This window comes from Leuciscus leuciscus, assembly GCF_965113295.1.
Source record: "Leuciscus leuciscus genome assembly, chromosome: 18".
Classification (NCBI taxonomy): Eukaryota; Metazoa; Chordata; class Actinopteri; order Cypriniformes; family Leuciscidae; genus Leuciscus; species Leuciscus leuciscus.
Window position 1 is genome coordinate 3,268,552 of NC_138742.1, and position 18,859 is coordinate 3,287,410.

Genomic DNA, 18,859 nt, shown 5'->3' on the forward strand with positions numbered 1-18,859 from the left:
GAAAGTAAACAAATGCAAAAGTAAGAAAGTAAACAAATGCAAAAAGTAAATGTAAACAAATGCAAAAGAAAGTAAACGAATGCAAAAGAAAGTAAACAAATGCAAAAGTAAGAAAGTAAACAAATGCAAAAGAAAGTAAACAAATGCAAAAGTAAGAAAGTAAACAAATGCAAAAAGTAAATGTAAACAAATGCAAAAGAAAGTAAACGAATGCAAAAGAAAGTAAACGAATGCAAAAGTAAAAAAGTAAACAAATGCAAAAGTAAGAAAGTAAACAAATGAACAAGTAAATGTAAACGAATGCAAAAGAAAGTAAACAAATGCAAAAGTAAGAATATAAACAAATGGAAAAGTAAGAAAGTACTTGAATGCAAAAAGTAAATGTAAACAAATGCAAAAGCGCCAAAGTACACCAATGCTTGGCCAGTGTTAGCAAACATTCGGCCCATTGAACACAGTCACAGTGCGTTCTTGTGTTACTGTGGTGGTAATCAGCCTCAGTCCCAGTTCCCTCGTGTACAGTTAGTTTGAAGCCTAACACACACAGGTCAGAAGTGTGTGCTGGAGTGAGAGGCGGTGAGCGGGGAGGCGCGGGCCCTGTGGCGCAGCTCGTCCGTGGGGCTCACGGTTAACCGCAGCATGGCGAGGACGTTAGCTCGGTAGCGAGCGGACATGATGTTATACAGCAGAGGATTCACAGCAGCACTGACATAAAACAGCACTAAAGACACCAGATTAAAATACTGACTGATGTAATACAAGCTAACGCTGGAGTCCGACACCGAGAACAGCGTCCGACTCACGTGGAACGGCAGCCAACACAAGACGAACACCAGCACGATCACCACTGCAACACACAACACAACAATAGTTCAGCTAAAGGGAGAAGTCTCTTGATTTACTCATCCTCATGTAGTTCCACATCCAAATGCTCTCGACATGCACCGTTAAGTGTGAAGAATGAATTGCGCTTTCTACTGTATACAACAGTTCAAAGGGGCCATTTCTGTCATGCTCCAAAAGGGACAAAAAAAGTGTCAGAATAAGTAATCCGATAGCTCTGTGTGAGAAACAAATACAAGCTGGAGCTCATTCTATGCACAATAAAATTCAGAAATGGCACATTCTGATTGGTTGTGCTGTTTGATGTTGTGTGGAAAAGAAAAATGGGAAGATTCACAAAAAAACAACAACTAAATGTTAAAATAAAGTATTAAAAACTTGAACTTTCAGGTATAGTTTCCAAAGCAATATTTCTCATCTTTTATTTTAGTTTAACTTAATGTACTAAAACAACTAAAACTGAAATAAAAATGTATAAAAACATATTTTTTAAAACTACAATAAAAATGACAAAAATACTAAAACTTTAAAATTAAAATGCAAAAAATATAAAAATAATTCAAAATATAAAAAAGTGTCTCAATAAACATATTGTAGTAAAATAACACTGAGAAAATATGGTAACACTTTACAATAAGGTTCATTAGTTAACATGAACTAAGAATGAACAATATTTCTACAGCATTTACTAATCTTAGTTCATATTAATTTCAACATTTACTAATCCATTTTCATTAAATATCATTAAAATCAGAAATTGTATTTGTTAACATTAGTTAATGCACTGTGAACTAACATGAACAAACAATGAACAGCTGGATTTTTATTACCTAACATTAGCAAAGATTAATAAATACTGTAACAAATGTATTGCTCATTGTTGGTTCATGTTAGTTAATACATTAACTACTGTTAACTAATGAACCTTATTGTAAAGTGGGTTACATTTTATTTTAAGGTGTCATTGTTACAGTGTAATTATATATTTAAGTACTGAGTAATATTAAGCAACTACATGTACTTACTATAGGATTAGGGTTGAGGGTTAGTTGCATGTAATTATGCATAATTTACCGTTAAGTACATGTAATATAAGTAACAAGGACACTGTAAAATAAAGTGTTACCGAAAATACTTCTTTAAAGGTGCAGTGTGTAAGTTTTAGCACATCTAGTGGTGAGGTTGCGAATTGCACCCAACAGAAGTTACGGTGGCCGACAGGAAGTGATGTCGTCGTCTGAGACAGCAGAGAGTAGCCAGTTAAGCAATTAGGTTTCTGTACAAAGATAAAGAAATTAAGTTTACTTAATTATTTGGTAAAACGATGTTATTGCGAATATTATTGTTACTTGTTCATCATTGTGGCAGTGTTTTATTCGCTTCTTTGCACGAAGAACATCATAGTGACGAAACGTGTTTGTCCGTTCAGGGCCACCGTAGAAACATGTCGATGTAAGGGGACCCGCGGTGTGTGTAGAGAGAAAACGCTCATTCCAAGGTAATTAAAACATAACAGTTCATTATGTAAGGTCTTTACACACCACTGAAAACATAGTTATGTTTATGATATTGCATTTCTCCTAAATCCTAGATCCTCCTAAATATCACACAATGCACCTTTAAGGATCTAACGTCAAATTGAACTATTCCCCATAATCCTCTGTGCTCACCCATCATCCGCAGGGTCTGGCGGTGTGTCTTGTCCCGGTGCAGGTGTGCGCGCAGGTGCAGGCGGCGGGCGATCAGGCCGTACAGGAGAGACAGGACGGCGAGCGGGCAGATGAAGTAGAGGTTGGAGAGCCACAGCATGGCCTTGAGGAGCCCTGAGGTCTGAGCGAACTGTGTGCAGCGACACTCGCTGTCTCCATCCTCGAAGCGCTCCACCCCGACCAGAGCCAGCGCCGGTCCAGCGCTGAGCAAAGCCACGGCCCACAGCCCCGCGATCAGCACGCGCACACGCCCCCGGGTCACTAGCATGCGCGCGCGGAGAGGGAAGCACACGGCTAGGTATCGCTCCGCCCCCAGAGCCGTCATGTGGAGGATGGAGGAGAAGGTGCAGCACTCGCCCACAAACACCGAGAGTTTGCACACGGCGTCGCCCAGGAGCCACGGACGAAACCGCCACAACTGCAAGAGGGAAGAACAGCATGCGTTAGAGGGGTGGTGGAGTATGATTTGACTTTTCTAACTTTAGTTAGTGTGTAATGTTGCTGTCCGAGCATAAACAACATCTGCAAAGTTACGACACTCAAAGTTCAAAGCAAAGGGAGATATTTTATTTTACAGAAATCACTTTTTAAGGACTACAACAACCGGCTGGTACACGACATTCCTCCCGGGTTAGTGACATCACTAACCCTAAAATTTACATAAACCCCGCCCCCTGAACACGATTTATAGATTATCATGACAGAATATGCTAATCAATGACTCAAAGATAGTTAACTCCACATCAGCTGCATAAATTCATCAACTAACACGAGAGTTTGCACACGATACCGTCGATACCGCCACAACCGCCAGAGCAAGCAACAACATACGTCAGAGCGGTCTTTGATTATGATTTCACTTTTTTAAAGGGGTCATGAAATGAGAAATCTAAATTCACTTGATCTTTTAACATATGTGACCCTGGACCACAAAACCAGTCACAAGGGTCTCGCCTGCTAACTAACAGTATTGATGTAGTGTTTCCTGTAGCTTTTGTAAGACTGTTCATCGCCCCTTAGGAAAATGATCCATGATTTTGCCATCGATTACTGTTTGTATTACCATGGTTCTCTGACAAATATGATTAAATTGTGGATAACATTGTATCTATAGACCTTATGTAGCCCCGCCCCTTTTCAGCGCTGCGCTCGTTGTCTTTTGACTTCCGGTCTGTATTTTCACAGCGATTCTGCGTGTTTATTAATGAACGGCTCGTTTTGAAATATTCCCGGTCGACTGACATTTGTTAAGTCATCTGCTTTAAACATCACAGTCCTCACGATAACTTTCGTTAACTTTACATTAAGTAAATCCACTTCAAAAGCTAATTATTCCTGGACAGCGATGCCGTAGAGATATACAGAGCGACCGCAAAAACGGAAGTTAAAAGACAATATTCTAAAGATGGCGGTGCCCTCGTTTCTCTGGCGCTTAAGGTCTATAAGAGAAAAAAAAAAAACATACCTCTCTGAAACTTCCTGTGAAAGCCGTTCAGCACGATACTCTTGTTCATTAACATTGTCAGGGTCTGAATCGGGCTCGAAATGGTCGGAAATTGACGCCATTGTATAAAAAGTATAAAGGTATGCCAAAAAGTATATAAATGTTTATTTGTTTGTATAAAATGGTGGATGGTTTGTCTAGATAAGACTCTTATTCCTCGGCTGGGATCGCATCGAGACTTTGAAGCTGCACTGAAACTCACATTTGGACCTTCGACCCGTTGGACCCCATTGAAGTCACTGTATGGAAAAGACTTCAAAGACATGAACATCTTGGATGACGTGGATGTGAGAGTAAATTATCAGGAAACTTTACTTCTGAAGTGAACTACTCGTTTAACAGTCGCACGAAACGGCACGTGAACACTTGAATACCTTATAGAGATCGAGCGGCATCAGCAGCAGGATCAGGACGTCTGATAGGGCCATGCTGCTCAGGTACAGGTACGTGGTGCTCCTCATCTGTGGGCGTCGCCACACCACCAGGATCGTCAGGGCGTTTCCCAGAAGGCCGAGCAGCAGCAGCGGGACACACAGCGCCGTAACGACCACGAGCACGGTGTCGTCGAAGAGAGACAGGTCTTTCCATTCTGATCTGTTCCCACAGTCCACGCACCAGCCGGATCCAGAAGCTTCTTCCAGCACATCCATGACACTGGAGCTCAGAGCCGACGCTTAATCAGGACTGAGTTCAGGACTGAGATGATGCAGGACGTTATTGAATCTCTTCTGTCTCTCTGTGACGCTCACCACTGGAGATCAGTGCCACATACAAGACCAGAGGAAGAGATCGAATTCACTCAATCACAAACACACACACACTGGTTCACTATCTTTGTGGAGACTCTCCATAGATGTAATGGTTTTTATACTGTACAAACTGTATATTCCCTACCCCTCACACACACACACTAACCCAACCCCTAAACCTACCCATCACACACACACACTAACCCAACCCCTAAACCTACCCATCACACACACACACACACACACACACTAACCGTACCCCTAAACCTACCCATCACACACACACACTAACCCGACCCCTAAACCTACCCATCACATACACACACATACACACACACACACACCCTAAACCTACCCATCACACACACACACACACACACACACACACACACACACACACACACACACACACACACACACTAAACCTACCCATCACTCACACACTCACACACACACACACACACACACACACACACACACACACACACACACACACACACACACACACACACACACACACACACACACCCTAAACCTACCCATCACACACACACACACACACACACACACACTAACCCGACCCCTAAACCTACCCCTCTCACACACACACACTAACCCGACCCCTAAACCTACCCATCACACACACACACACTAACCCGACCCCTAAACCTACCATCACACACACACACACACACACACACACACACACACACACACACACACTAACCCGACCCCTAAACCTACCCATCACACACACACACTAACCCGACCCCTAAACCTACCATCACACACACACACACACACACACACACACACAAACCCGATAAAAATTTGTATGTGCTAAAATAACTAAAATTATATTAAAAAAAAGGACAAAAAAAATAAAACCTACTTTCTTTTTTTGCATTGTTTTTATGACATCAGAGCACATTTAAACCCGTCCTAATGAATACAAATATCACTTTTATTAGTATAAACGTAAAAACATTTAAATTATGAAGTAAATTTGCATGTAAAGTACATTAAGTATAAATGATATTAGTATTTGTAGCACCTAAATTATGTATAATTAACAAAAACATGTTTTGCATTATAGTCTAGAGAATTGAGGGTGTTAATGAGCTCAATTACAGCACAAATAGTCCAGATGCTAAAATAAGGCCTTTATTTCTTCATGCAAAATATTATTCTTGATTTCTTGTGAAGTTTTCTCACTTTAAAGTCTATTTTAACCCAGAGATCAGCGTGTGATGTCTGTGCTCTTGTTGACTCGCGCTAATTCATTTGTGAATTGATTGTTTTAACGACTAACCCCAGTGAACCTCAAGCTGGTGTGCGGAAGATCACTCAATGCCAAACTCTCGGTTAAATAATCACATATTTATTGCTATTAAATTAATTCACCTTAGGCTAAAAAAATACATTAATACACAATAAAGCTTACAATACAAACTCACACACTCTCATCGATCCAAAGCAGACTCACTCTCTTCAACACACACACACACACACACACACACACACACACACACACACACACACACACACACACTTCATGATTCCCAGAGTTTGTGCAGATGATGTAGGTGAAAGGTTGTGTGGGCGGGTCTAGGAGCAGGAAGTGGGCGGGGCAAAGGGATGTTGTTGCCTGGCAACAGCGGAGTCTCTCTGAGCATCTTGTCAGGACTGAAGAACTGCAGTAAATCAGGGGCCTCTAGTGGCGGAGACGGGAACTACACACACCACAAACATAAAAGACATTAGTCAAATTAGAACAAACCATAATAAGCATGATTCAACATGGGCTGCGCATACTATATCATAACCACTTCATGAATACTGTGCAGTGTACATTGTACATTAATGCCTACTAACTCTACACAAAGCATCAATTGAATTCTATACTAACATAACAACCCCAAACACTGGTTTAGTTAATTTAAATGAGCTCAAAAGAATTCAGAGAATTACCAAGGTAAAACTCTAAATGATAAAAATGATAAAAAGGAGAAAAAAAAAAAAAAGAAAAAAAAGAGAAAAATAAAACAAAACAACTAGAATAACAATCTGCCATGTTTATACATTTTCTTTTCTTTTTCTTTTAGTTGTACTACTGGTGTAAAAGAAAAGAAAAAATTAAGCTTATGAACATTAAAATTATTATTTTATGGTTATGTGGTTTATGGAACACATCTGCACTGCAAAACATGCTTTTCTTACTCAGTGTTTCTGTCTTGTTTCCAGTCCAAATATCTAAAAATTCTTAAATCAAGATGCATTTACTAGATGAGTAAAATGACATGAGATATTATGTCCTGTTTTCCGGGGGAATTAATAAAAAAGCAAAATTATCTGCCAATGAGGTCAGAAAAATAATCTGAATTCAAACAGAAACAACATTATTTTTCTCCCCATTGGCAGATCATTTTGCTTCTTTTAAGCAAAAACTCAATAAATTTTTATTTATTTCACCAGAAAACAGGACATAATATCTTATGTCATTTTACTCATCTAGTAAATGCATCTTGATTTAAGAAATGTTTGATATTTGGACTGGAAACAAGACAAAAAAACTGAGTAAGAAAAGCATGTTTTGCAGTGTATGAACGATCTTCTGACATCATATACTCATATTCTCTATTCCTCTGCTCTGAAAGTGTGCATGTCTAAATTCTTTGTTCACTTCTGTAAAACAGTGAGCCATGTTCCCCTGCAGAGTCTGGTATCCGGTTTAATATGAACTGTCGCATGAGTTTAGCATAAAGTCCAGACGTGGTGAAAATACATATTTGGCTCGTTCTGCTTTTATAGTGTTAAAACAACAACGCTTAGCTTGCAGAATGTGAGACCACAAGCCCAGAGCTGATGTCTGACTTCTGCTCCTTTACTCTACGGACTATATCAGATATATTTGGTTAAGGACTTTTTTTGTTTGTTACTTCCTATTAACAGCTGATTATTACATATAGAAATTTATTTAACCATAAAATCATTTTTAATCATCACTTCTCCGTCTGAATGTGTTTCACTGCATCAGCTGTATTCTCTCTTTTTGTCTTGTTTTTATTGTTTATATTAAAGCGTAACTCTCGCCAAAATGCGACCTAGGCTCTTTTTGTTAATCTACTCGAGTCAAACTTTCATTTAAAATCATAATTAGAATGGAAATGCCACTTTTAAGTTTGACTGTATTTTAGTTTTAGGTTAATGTCTTGTGAATGGGAGTGAATAGGAGTGAATAGGAGTGAATGGGAGTGAATGGGGCTCGACTATGATAGCATCGAAAATCACTATTTTTAAAACAGTAATGCGGCTCGACACAACATGAAACTGTGCTGGAAGTGTCACCAGCGGCTCTACACATGAACTCCAGCATTGAGAACAGTGTGTGTGTGTGTGTGTGTGTGTACACAGAGTTTACTAAAGAGAAAGATTTTGAACAACTCACTGTGTTTCCGTCCGCCGGCATTTTGACAGTCAAAAATAGTCGATTTCGTCTGCCATCGTTAGACGATTATTATAAAGCAGCACAGCTAAGACACTTGGTTTGCTGGTGTAATGATGAATACTGCGCAAGGTGGAAAGAATTTGAACAGTCACAACTTGAATTACCCCTTCAAGCGTTATTGGGAGATAGAAACTTTCAGCAGACACAATTACATAATTTGAACTGCTGGACAAAGATTCCCTTGTAAAATATGGTATAAGGACCTAAAAAATCCTAAAATTGAAAGACAGGGAAGAATATTAAGATGGGTGGAGCATGACCTACAATTTAGACCAGCAAAGCTGGATCTGAGATTTAAACAATGGAGTTCACAAGGTATAACATCTTTTTGCTTAAAGGGTTAGTTCACCCAAAAATGAAAATGATGTCATTAATGACTCACCGTCATGTCGTTCCAAGCCCGTAAGACCTCCGTTCATCTTCGGAACACAGTTTAAGATATTTTAGATTTAGTCCGAGAGCTTTCTGTCCCTCCATTGAAAATGTATGTACGGTGTACTGTCCATGTCCAGAAAGGTAATAAAGACATCATCAAAGTAGTCCATGTGACATCAGTGGCTCAATCTTAAGTTTATAAAGTGATTCATTTCCTTCTCTCTGGGCCTCGAGTGAGTTCACGTAGTATAAACTGCGTAGCACTTCTGTGTTATACACACGCATCACACACATGACCAGCGTCGGCCAATAGTGAGCCTACGTGTGACGTATAACACAGAAGTGCTACGCAGAAGTGCTAAGGTTTTTCATAACCCCCAAAGTAAAGCATCTACAAACTGGGAATCAAAAAGCTGGTGAATGCTGGAGAAAATGCGGAAATATAATGGCTGACCATTTTCACATCTTTTGGGACTGGAACATAATTCATACCTATTGGGAGGACCTGACTAGAGAGATGAATGCAACAATGGGGTTGAATCTGGAATGTGACTTTTAAACAATGTACTTGGGCATCATTCTTTCAGAAATGACAAAGGAGGACATTTATCTTTTTAATATACTACTAGCAACCAATAAGAAGGCCATTAAGAAGGAAATGGCTCAAAGTAGATCCCCCATCGGTATACGAATGGCAAGAAATTGTAAATGATGTGTACAATATTTCATTAAAGGGATACTTCACCTCTGGAAAGATGAATGTGTATTTAAAATAGGTCATTTACGTAGAAGAAATGTGAAATAATTTTTGAATTTGGAGCTTTCTAGACTGAGAAAAGCCAAAAAATGTATTTTTGGCTTATGTGGATGAAAGACAACAACTCCCAGAATGCACTTGCTTCGCTGCCCTAGGAGGCCACTCCCAAGCCACGCCTACCGGTGAGAGAGCGCAGTTGAAAACAACAAGGTTAGGCTACTAGTGAGTCTCCGTGACGAGTCTGCCCTGGATTTCGAGATCGCCCAAAATGTCCGGGATTTGGCTTTTGCGTTCTACAGTCACCATTCATTATGTTTACTGTGGCGAGCAGGACGAGGCTGAGGGGCGCGGGACAACGGCGCGAGGCCGGTGGCGTGATTACTGAGACGCGCCGGTCTCGTATCTCTCACGGAGGAGCGGGAATTTTCTTAGCAATGTTAAAACGCACATCAACCGATCACTTGTTTAGCGTTCATGTAAACACTACATTCAGATTCACCAATCGGAATGAATTCAGTTAGATTGAAACAAAAGGTGTGCATGTAAACAATGAATGGCGACTGCAGAAAGCAAAAGCCGAATCCCGGACATTTTGGACGATCTCGACGGCCGGACATGTCAGGGAAAAAGAGGATGGTAACCCCTACTACTCAGCTTTCTCCACAGAACAAGAGCCTGCTAGCTTAGCTTCCAAAGAAAGATGGCTGACACTATGTGTACATTCTGTGAGTGAGATCCCACCTCCTATGGGCGGGTTGAACACATGCGGGACAGCTCCTCCTACTGGCTGTAGTCTTTAGCCTCTGGCCAAAAAATCCTCCGATGACGCAAAATGACGATTTTTGCGTCATCGGAGGATTTTTTCCAGACAAAAAATACATAAATCTCTCGTCTCAGGGGGATATGAGGGAGGAAAGCACGGTAATTCGAAAATACTACAGGTTTTCTACTAATACAAAGCTTAATGCTAAATCCTGAAGTATCCCTTTAAGAAAACAAACTAAAAGTATTCCTTCATACTGGCAGAAATGGTTGAAAAGAGATGAAAATACTACATCGGTAATCTTAGGTCCCCCATGACATGTATATATGAGGTAGAAAGTAAGAAAAGCTTGTCAACCATTTTTGACTTTTAACCAATGGACTGTGTTGGATTCATAACTGTCCTGCAGAATTAGACTGAATCATGTGATCATGAATGTAATATAAGTTATCCCCGGTGACCACTGTATGTCTATGTGTGTGTGTGTATGTGCTCGGAATATACATTTTGTTTGTACAGGTGTACACAAGAGTATGTAAGGATGAATATGTGCATCTGCATTGTAAATGTTGTTGTTTTTTTGTATTTTTTTTTAAAGAAAAATAAAGTGAAAAAAATGATAAAAAATAGTCGATCTCCGAATGCGAATGAACTGACTCTGAATTTTAGTATTGCTTCTCCTTTTTCAAATACAAGGTCAATATTGATTTTCACTAACGACAGAACAACAAATTATCCGTGACTTTAAAAGGAACGGAGCTTTAGGAGCTTTTCCATCTTTACTCTCCTCCCTGTTATCGACTATTTTTGACTGTCAAAATGCCGGTGGACGGAAACACAGTGAGTTGTTCAAAATCTTTCTCTTTAGTAAACTCTGTGTACACACACACACACACACACACACACACTGTTCTCAATGCTGGAGTTCATGTGTAGAGCCGCTGGTGACACTTCCAGCACAGTTTCATGTTGTGTCGAGCCGCATTAGTGTTTTAAAAATAGTGATTTTTGATGCTATCATAGTAGTGCCCCATTCACTCCCATTCACTCATATTCAATCCCATTCACAAGACATTAACCTAAAACTAAAATACAGTCAAACTTAAAAGTGGCGTTTCCATTCTAATTATGCTTTTACACGAAAGTTCGCCTCGGGTAGATTAACAAAAAGAGCCTAGGTCGCATTTTGGCGAGAGTTACGCTTTAATGTACAGCAGTGGCTTTATTGCTTTATTAATAAACACTCCAGCAGTTTGAAAACCTATAATGAAAACTGCTATTAACCAGATGCAAACAGAAGTCTGACCTTATTGGTCAGGCTGGAGGTGGGCGGGGCCAGTGCTGGCCTATCCTGTAGAGCCTGGCTGATGAGCTGGTCGCGTGATAGGCTGACGCTGACTAAGGCCCGGTAGAGATGCTGAGAGCGAGGGAAGTTCAGCCCTGTAGAAGACCAGGTTAACACACAAGAAAAAAATATTTATTAATGCAACAGTGTGTGTGAACAATGAGTATGTTTGCGTGGAGAACATTTATTTTATTTTATTTTAGCTAGTTGGCAAAGCAACATTTTTCATTTTCATTTAGTGTAACTTTATGTGATAAAATAACTAAATAAATAAAAATATATTAAAAAAAATATATAAAAATATCCTAATTACTAAGCTATTTACATTGTTTTTGCATTGTTTACATGACGGTTGAGCAGAAATGAACACAAATCTCATTTTATTATCACCATAAAAATAGATTTAAATAGTGAAGTAAATGTACATTTAAAGTACAGTAAGTATAAAGTATAGTCGCATTTGTTGTACTCAAATTATGTATGATTAAAAAAAAAAAAAATCACATTACATATAATAGTCATAAAATAAACTTAATATTAAAAACAAAGATTTATTTCAACTAGTTTCTAAAGCAACATTTCTTATTGTATTTAGTTTAACTTGATGTACTAAAATAAAACTGAAATAAAATTATGAAAAATTACAATGTTTTGAAACATACTTCAGTCAAAAATAGATTTAAATAGTGAAGTAAATGTGCATGTATAGTAAATTATAGTTGTATTTGTAGTACTCAAATTATTTAATGTATAATTAAATTTAGTTTAATACAAAAAAAAAAATCACATTATTTTTCACGATGCAACAATAATCTCCTCAAAATAAGCTTCTTCATATGAAATGTAATTTCAGTTCAATTCTTTGGATATTGGTGTGAAGTATTTCTTATTATGATGATTTTTTGTGAGATTCAGATTTAAGTCACGGTAAATAATTAGTGAATTGATTGTTTTAATATAGTTTAATAAAGGGGTGATTGATTATGATTTAACTTGTCTAACTTTAGTAAGTGTGTAATGTTGATGTTTGATCATAAACAACATCTGCAAAGTTACAACACTCAAAGTTCAAAGCAAAGGGAGATATTTGCTTTTACAGAAATCTCTTTTTAAGGACTACAAGAAACGGCTGGTAGAGACTACACCACATTCCTCCCGGGTTACTGACATCACCAACCCTAACATTTACATAAACCCCGCCCCCTGAACACGATTTATAGATTATCAAGACAGAATATGCTAATCAATGACTAGAAGATAACTGCACATCAGCTTCATAAATTCACCAACTAACCATTCAGAAATGTCCTGTTGCTTCTACATGTTGTCACTTCTTCTTGAGTCTCTCCATCATTGTCTGACTTCGGTTTGAACATTAAAGGCTAAAAGTTTTTGAAATGTTCAGTGCATGTGTGTGTGAGATAAAAGGAGACAAGCTATTGTAGCTCCGCCCCCTGTGCCGGCGGCATCAGCTCATTTGCATTTAAAGGAACAGACACAAAACGGTGTGTTTTTGCTCACCCTCAAAAAGTGACAACTTTAACATGCTGTATACAAATATCTGTGGGGTATTTTGTGCTAAAACCTCACACACACACACTGGGGAGATCAGAGACCATGAAAAGGTCATTATACCACCACTTTAATGTTGTGATGTCTCACCCTCTGCTGCTTTAGCACTGATGTGGTTCTTCGTGAGCGTTGAACTCTGTAATTTCTCTTTGACGGCTTTCTCGGGATTGAACGTTTGCTCCGCCTCTTCCTGAAGCTCCGCCCTTAGTGCCAGGGTAGTGTTTAGCTCCGCCCCCTCCTGAAGCTCCGCCCTCTGTGCCAGACTCGTGTTTAGCTCCGCCCCTTCCGTCAGCCGTCCATCACATGGTCCGCTCGTAACCCGATCCCTCCCTTTAGCTGATTCATGACCTGAATAACAAGCACATGTGTGTGAGACTCCGTTCAAGACAGAACACGCCGAAATGAATCATTCCCAGAGCAAACGTGGCCAACGATCTCAGTTTACAGAAAATTCCCAAGCTTTAAATCTACTCTAGGGTGAATCTCCGTTATTAGGACCATTTTTTGCATTACATTTCACATGATTTTCATGACAACATAAACATTTGGACCCGTAATGTCTCATCAGAGCGGCTGTGTTAGTCTCACCGTGCTTGTCTTTGTTTGGAGGTTTCCGGACTTGATTATTCCTGGGTTCTGGGATCACCGGATGACCGCTGACCTGCGGGTTCACATTAAAACGCACCTGAAACACACACAATGGTACAAAGACATTTACATGCATTACAATGACTGGATCATTTAAGTTTCAAGTCATTTGTAGAGTTAAATCAACATGGAAAAGTGTCAACATTATCATTCTTTGGAAGAACGAGACGCATGTTTACAGTAAATACATATTCTCCACAAATACAGTACGCGTTCATAAAATGATAAATAACCCTGAATATTCCTTAAGGAAAGACATTTGAACTAACAGATGTGAGCATATTTTCCCCAAGTTGATTATTCACAGTAATATAAGATGATTGAAAAGTTTTCTGAAATGTTATGTTTAAATATGCAAATGTGCATAATTTGCATAAACGTCCAGAAAATAAATCTGAACATTGATTAATACAGATTCAAAGTTCTTGTTTGATTTTGTTTTCATATTAGAGTTACAGGTTATTACTGAGGGGATTTTGGATTTCTCTTGTTAACACATAAATCAGAAAATACTGTCAATACAGAACAAAAAGTTATATAAACCAGTGTGTGTGATATATATGAACAAACCCCTCAGTAAACCCTTCAGAATATAGAGAGGTGTGTGTAAAGCTGCAGACGTGGAGGAACAAACTCATTTATATAAATATGGCCTTTATAGATACGTATTGTGATTGAAATCTACAGACGCAAATAGATGAAGCGTCATAAAATAAACACTTGCATTTTGGATGTTTTCTTTCAACTAAAAGAAGACTAGAGATTTTTAATCACAAAATTGACAAGTCCATGAAAAAAACAAAGCACACACTCTCACACTCAATCACTCACTCATACACTCTCTCTCACACACACACACACACACACACACACACACTCACTCTCTCTCTCTCTCTCTCTCTCTCTCTCTCTCTCTCTCTCTCTCTCTCTCTCTCTCTCTCTCTCTCTCACACACACACACACTCTCTCTCTCTCTCTCTCACACACACACACACACACAATGTTTTACTGTCTTGCCTTAATAAATAAAATAACAGTTTCAGTAAAGGTGTGATGAAGCCCTACAGCCTCCTCTAGTGGAGACACAGAGCTGCCAGTGTAACGGGTTCATCTATATCCTGTTCAAACATGTCTCTGGTGTATTTAGACTTTAATGAATGGTATGTGAGCGAGTGAAACCTGTCTGTGGTGTGTGTGTGCCGTCCGCTCGGGGGTGAGAGAGACAGACAGGTCCAGGTCAGGGCAGATCAGGTCTGTGTTCTGAAGCGGCTCGACCCGCAGAGGTTCAGGAGCCACACGAACACGAGGCTCTCCTGACGACTCCATCATACATCAGTCTAGCAGAGAGAGAGACATCATCAACAACACTATACACACAACACACACACACACACACACACACACACACACACACACACACACACACACACACACACACACACACACACACACACACACACGAGGTTCTCCTGACGACTCCATCATACAGCGACCTGACAGAGACATCATCAACAACACTATACACACAACACACACACACACACACACACACACACACACACACACACACACACACACACACACACACACACACACACACACACACACACACACACAAGTATCAACCACACACTGTTATTAATGATAAATATATAGTACCAGTCAAAAGAAACTTGTAATGTTTTTCAGAGAAGTCTCTTATGCTCTCCAAGACTATATTTATTTGATCTAAACAGTAATAATGTGAAATTTTATTACAATTTAAAATAACTGTTTATATACAGTAAAGTGTAATTTATTCCTGTGATCAAAGCTGAATGTTCAGCATCATTACTCCAGTCTTCAGTGTCACATGATCCTTCACAAATCACTCTAATATGATGATTTGATGCTCAATTATTATCAATTATTAGGCCTATTGGTGCTCAATTATTAATAATGGTTCTAATATTTATCACTGTTGAAAAACCATTTTTGTATGTTTAATTTTTGTGGAAACTGATACATTTCTGTCAGGATTCTTTGATGAATAAAGCAGCTTTCATTTAAAATAGAAATCCTTTATATTATATTTATATATATTACTAACGTTGGTTTCCACAAAAAAAAATATATGAAGCACAACTGTTTTCAACACTGATAATAATCAGAAATGTTTCTTGTTCTTGAGCATCAAATCATCATATTAGAATGATTTCTGAAGGATCATGTGTCTTAAAAAATCTTACATTTTAAAACATAAAACAGTTATTATTAATTGTAATAATATTTCACAATATTACTGTTTTTACTGTATTTTTGATCAAATAAATGCAGCCTTGGTGAGAAGAAGAGACTTTCTTTCAGCAACATTAAAACAAATCTTAATATTTCCAAACTTTTGACTAATATACAGTATATAGCCTACACACCATTAATAACACACACACACACACACACACACACACACACACACACACACACCGATAACAACTGATTGTTTACTACTGTGCTTCGCAATATACCACGAAATATGGTCAACAGTTTCTCTATATAATGTTTATAAAGATTACAGTGACAATTTGCATGATCACATGTATAAACAGAAGTTTTAAATCAATCAGTAATTAAATCATTAGAACAACGAGTTCGATCTGAATGTAAACATTAAAAGACACTCTTAACTTACCCTTGATTTCAAAACATGACCCCAGGTGTAGCGCCAAATAAAGACATTGGCTCTCGATTAAATATATGCGACAAACAATACAGAAAATATCTAATATGAGAAAAATTAAAACTCCCTCCACAGCTGCCGCTCACAGGCGTACTTCCGGGTGGAGATGGCGTCACTGCGCATGCGCACTGACAGGCTTTCGCACAAGAGTCTTCGAAGGTGCAAATACTCAGACATAATATTCATATTATATACCACACGAACATGTTTAAATACACCCAACACGAAGATATGTACACATTAATTTACTTTTAATATATAACACACAAAACAGATGTAAAATAAACGCTGTGGTACAAAGTCGTACCTCAATGACAAGTACGAGCCTAAAGTTGTAATTACAAGTTCGATGATCACGTGAATGCTGGCGCGAACGCTCCTATATTACAGAGGAATATGTACACTTCTCTCAAAAAAGCACATTTACATGTGAATTATAGAGGAAGAAACAGCACACAAGTGAACAATAAGAGTGGAAGTCAATATATTTATTTAGTTAAATTTAGGAAATATTAATGTCCAACCACATATTTCCAAAAGCCTTTCAACTTGTTTGTGTCAAGCTTCCAGTGAAAGCAGTTAAAACTCAATCAGTTATAATTGAAAATTTCTCATCTTATTCTCTTAAACATTTTTTCTTATTAAGTCCCCCTGAGTCAAGAATTTCATCCCTTAAAATGAATCTTTAATAATCAAAATTACATATCTAAACGTTTTTTCCTTGAAAAAATAATAATAATCTGCATGCCTTAAAGGTACACTGTGTAGTTTTTTTAAAAGTATTTTATTAGCTATAATCAATTAGCCTAGAAATCTAGACGCACCCTAGCGGCAGCAAAATTATTTTGCAGCCAGGGTCAGTCTAGCAACTCTCAATAGACCTTTTTGCTGCAAAAACCTAAATTGGGTCAGGCCAATCACGTCGTGTATAGAGTAGGCGGGGGCGGGCTTAACATATGACGACAGAGTTGTGACGGTTCCCTGCTACTTGAATACAAAGAATGACGGCTGCTGCGGATGGAGAACAGCGGTCTTTCGAATCGGCTTTGGCCGCAACTCTGGAGGACTTGGAGTTAAGTTTTTCTTTGAGAAAAGAACAAAGAACGGCACTTAAGTCATTCTTAAAAAAAGGAAGATGTGTTCGTAGTTTTGTCGGCCAGATTTAAAAGTTGAATCTATCAACTAACGTTAGCTCCGCTGTTGGGAAAACGCTCTGGTTGGTTGAAGCGCTGTCCTATTGTGTGCAGAGGGAATTTGAAAGACAGCCGTTTATCCCGCCCCTCGGATTGACCGTGTCTATGGTGAGTTGCCAGACTAAACATCTTGATGTACGTCTGGCTTGCCAGGCTAATAATCAATGCCTTTATTCATAAATATGTCATCATTGGTGTAAAATTACCTCTGCCAATGATCTGACTTATCCGCTCAATGGTGTTTTAAGCCCCCAATGGCTCCTTAGAGGCAGCTAACCCTACCCTCAACCTTAAACCTACCCATCCCCTCGCTGCCTGGAAGGCGCCGTTTGGGGCTTAAAACACCAAACACCGACTTATCCTCGTAAGCGAAGAATTTCTTATCGTCCTCTCCCTACAGTTGAATCACCTGATGATGATGATGATATCTAACAATGCACGTACATCGAAAAATAAACGTATAAAGAATGTATCACTACTAATTAGCATAGTTCATGCTTTTTACAGTCTGTGATTCATACTGTAACATTTGTTTGTTCGTTGTGTGTCAAGCTGCAGTTTGTTTGAAATAACGAACCTCATCACCCAAAAGAAAACTCGATGAAGTGCTATTGGAAGACATGTTGTCATAGCTTCTTGGTACATAACGGCTGCCGTAGTTGCAACACGCATTTGAAAAAGCGAGGCGCTAGAGAGCACTATTCGTTTGAATGCAAAATACAATTTCACCGCTAGATGGGAGAAGTTCCTACACAGTGTACCTTTAAAATATCTTGAATGAAACTCGACACCTTTGCCTCATTTAGTGCTCTATGAATATGCAAATGAGCCCCGCCTCCACTCACTCACTCAGCTCAGAGATCCACTGGTTGACGATCACACGTTGATCTGATTGGTTACAAGGTAGTTTGTGACGTCAGAAACACCAGCGATTTCAAAGCGTGTTTTTGAGACTGTCTTTGGTTCACTGCAGTTTTAAGGAGGAAATACTCAGCAATGCTGTCGACTTATGAACTTACACATGGTTTGTCTTAAAGCATATTAAAAACACCACATAGACACATAAACAACAATAAAAACTGGATTTTCACCACAGGGGGACTAAGCAAATCCATCTTGTTTTAAGGATGCTTCAATATTTGTACTGTTTTTGCAGTGAAATCAGCACACAGTCAGA

General features: G+C 38.8%; 2 protein-coding genes across 3 annotated transcripts; both read right to left on the reverse strand.

Moving 5' to 3' along the window:
• Nucleotides 1-298: 298 nt before the first annotated feature.
• Nucleotides 299-11,081, reverse strand: LOC309480938 (growth hormone secretagogue receptor type 1). The gene is made up of 6 exons (XM_082145687.1): nucleotides 11,021-11,081; nucleotides 9,834-10,864; nucleotides 8,696-9,517; nucleotides 4,431-4,807; nucleotides 2,514-2,970; nucleotides 299-847 (listed from the first exon to the last, which is right to left on the reverse strand). The coding sequence occupies exons 4-6, from the start codon at nucleotides 4,704-4,706 to the stop codon at nucleotides 549-551; spliced, it is 1,032 nt and encodes a 343-aa protein (XP_082001813.1). The 5' UTR covers nucleotides 4,707-4,807; nucleotides 8,696-9,517; nucleotides 9,834-10,864; nucleotides 11,021-11,081; the 3' UTR covers nucleotides 299-548.
• ppp1r35 (protein phosphatase 1, regulatory subunit 35) lies at nucleotides 6,167-16,616 on the reverse strand. 2 transcript variants are annotated; one of them, XM_082145736.1, is made up of 7 exons: nucleotides 16,442-16,616; nucleotides 14,953-15,110; nucleotides 13,714-13,810; nucleotides 13,216-13,473; nucleotides 11,515-11,648; nucleotides 6,334-6,538; nucleotides 6,167-6,299 (listed from the first exon to the last, which is right to left on the reverse strand). In XM_082145736.1, exons 2-6 carry the CDS (start codon nucleotides 15,100-15,102, stop codon nucleotides 6,359-6,361), a joined length of 819 nt encoding a protein of 272 aa, XP_082001862.1. In that variant the 5' UTR covers nucleotides 15,103-15,110; nucleotides 16,442-16,616; the 3' UTR covers nucleotides 6,167-6,299; nucleotides 6,334-6,358. The 2 variants fall into 2 exon arrangements, with proteins under 2 accessions (XP_082001862.1, XP_082001861.1); XM_082145735.1 differs by having other exon boundaries at nucleotides 6,167-6,538.
• Between the last annotated feature and the right edge of the window lie 2,243 nt (nucleotides 16,617-18,859).

Bases quoted from the DNA above. Each gene is read 5' to 3' on its own strand.
- LOC309480938 (XM_082145687.1), bottom strand. From the start codon at position 4,706: ATGGATGTGCTGGAAGAAGCTTCTGGATCCGGCTGGTGCGTGGACTGT. The intron at 2,971-4,430 runs GTATTCAAGTGT...TCCCTCTTGCAG, and splicing joins TGCCGCTCGATCTCTATAAG to TTGTGGCGGTTTCGTCCGTG. The intron at 848-2,513 runs GTGAGCACAGAG...TGTGTGTTGCAG, and splicing joins CCAGACCCTGCGGATGATGG to TGGTGATCGTGCTGGTGTTC.
- ppp1r35 (XM_082145736.1), bottom strand. From the start codon at position 15,102: ATGATGGAGTCGTCAGGAGAGCCTCGTGTTCGTGTGGCTCCTGAACCT. The intron at 13,474-13,713 runs GTGAGACTAACA...CTTGTTATTCAG, and splicing joins TCCAAACAAAGACAAGCACG to GTCATGAATCAGCTAAAGGG. The intron at 11,649-13,215 runs GTGAGACATCAC...GGTCTTCTACAG, and splicing joins CAGTGCTAAAGCAGCAGAGG to GGCTGAACTTCCCTCGCTCT.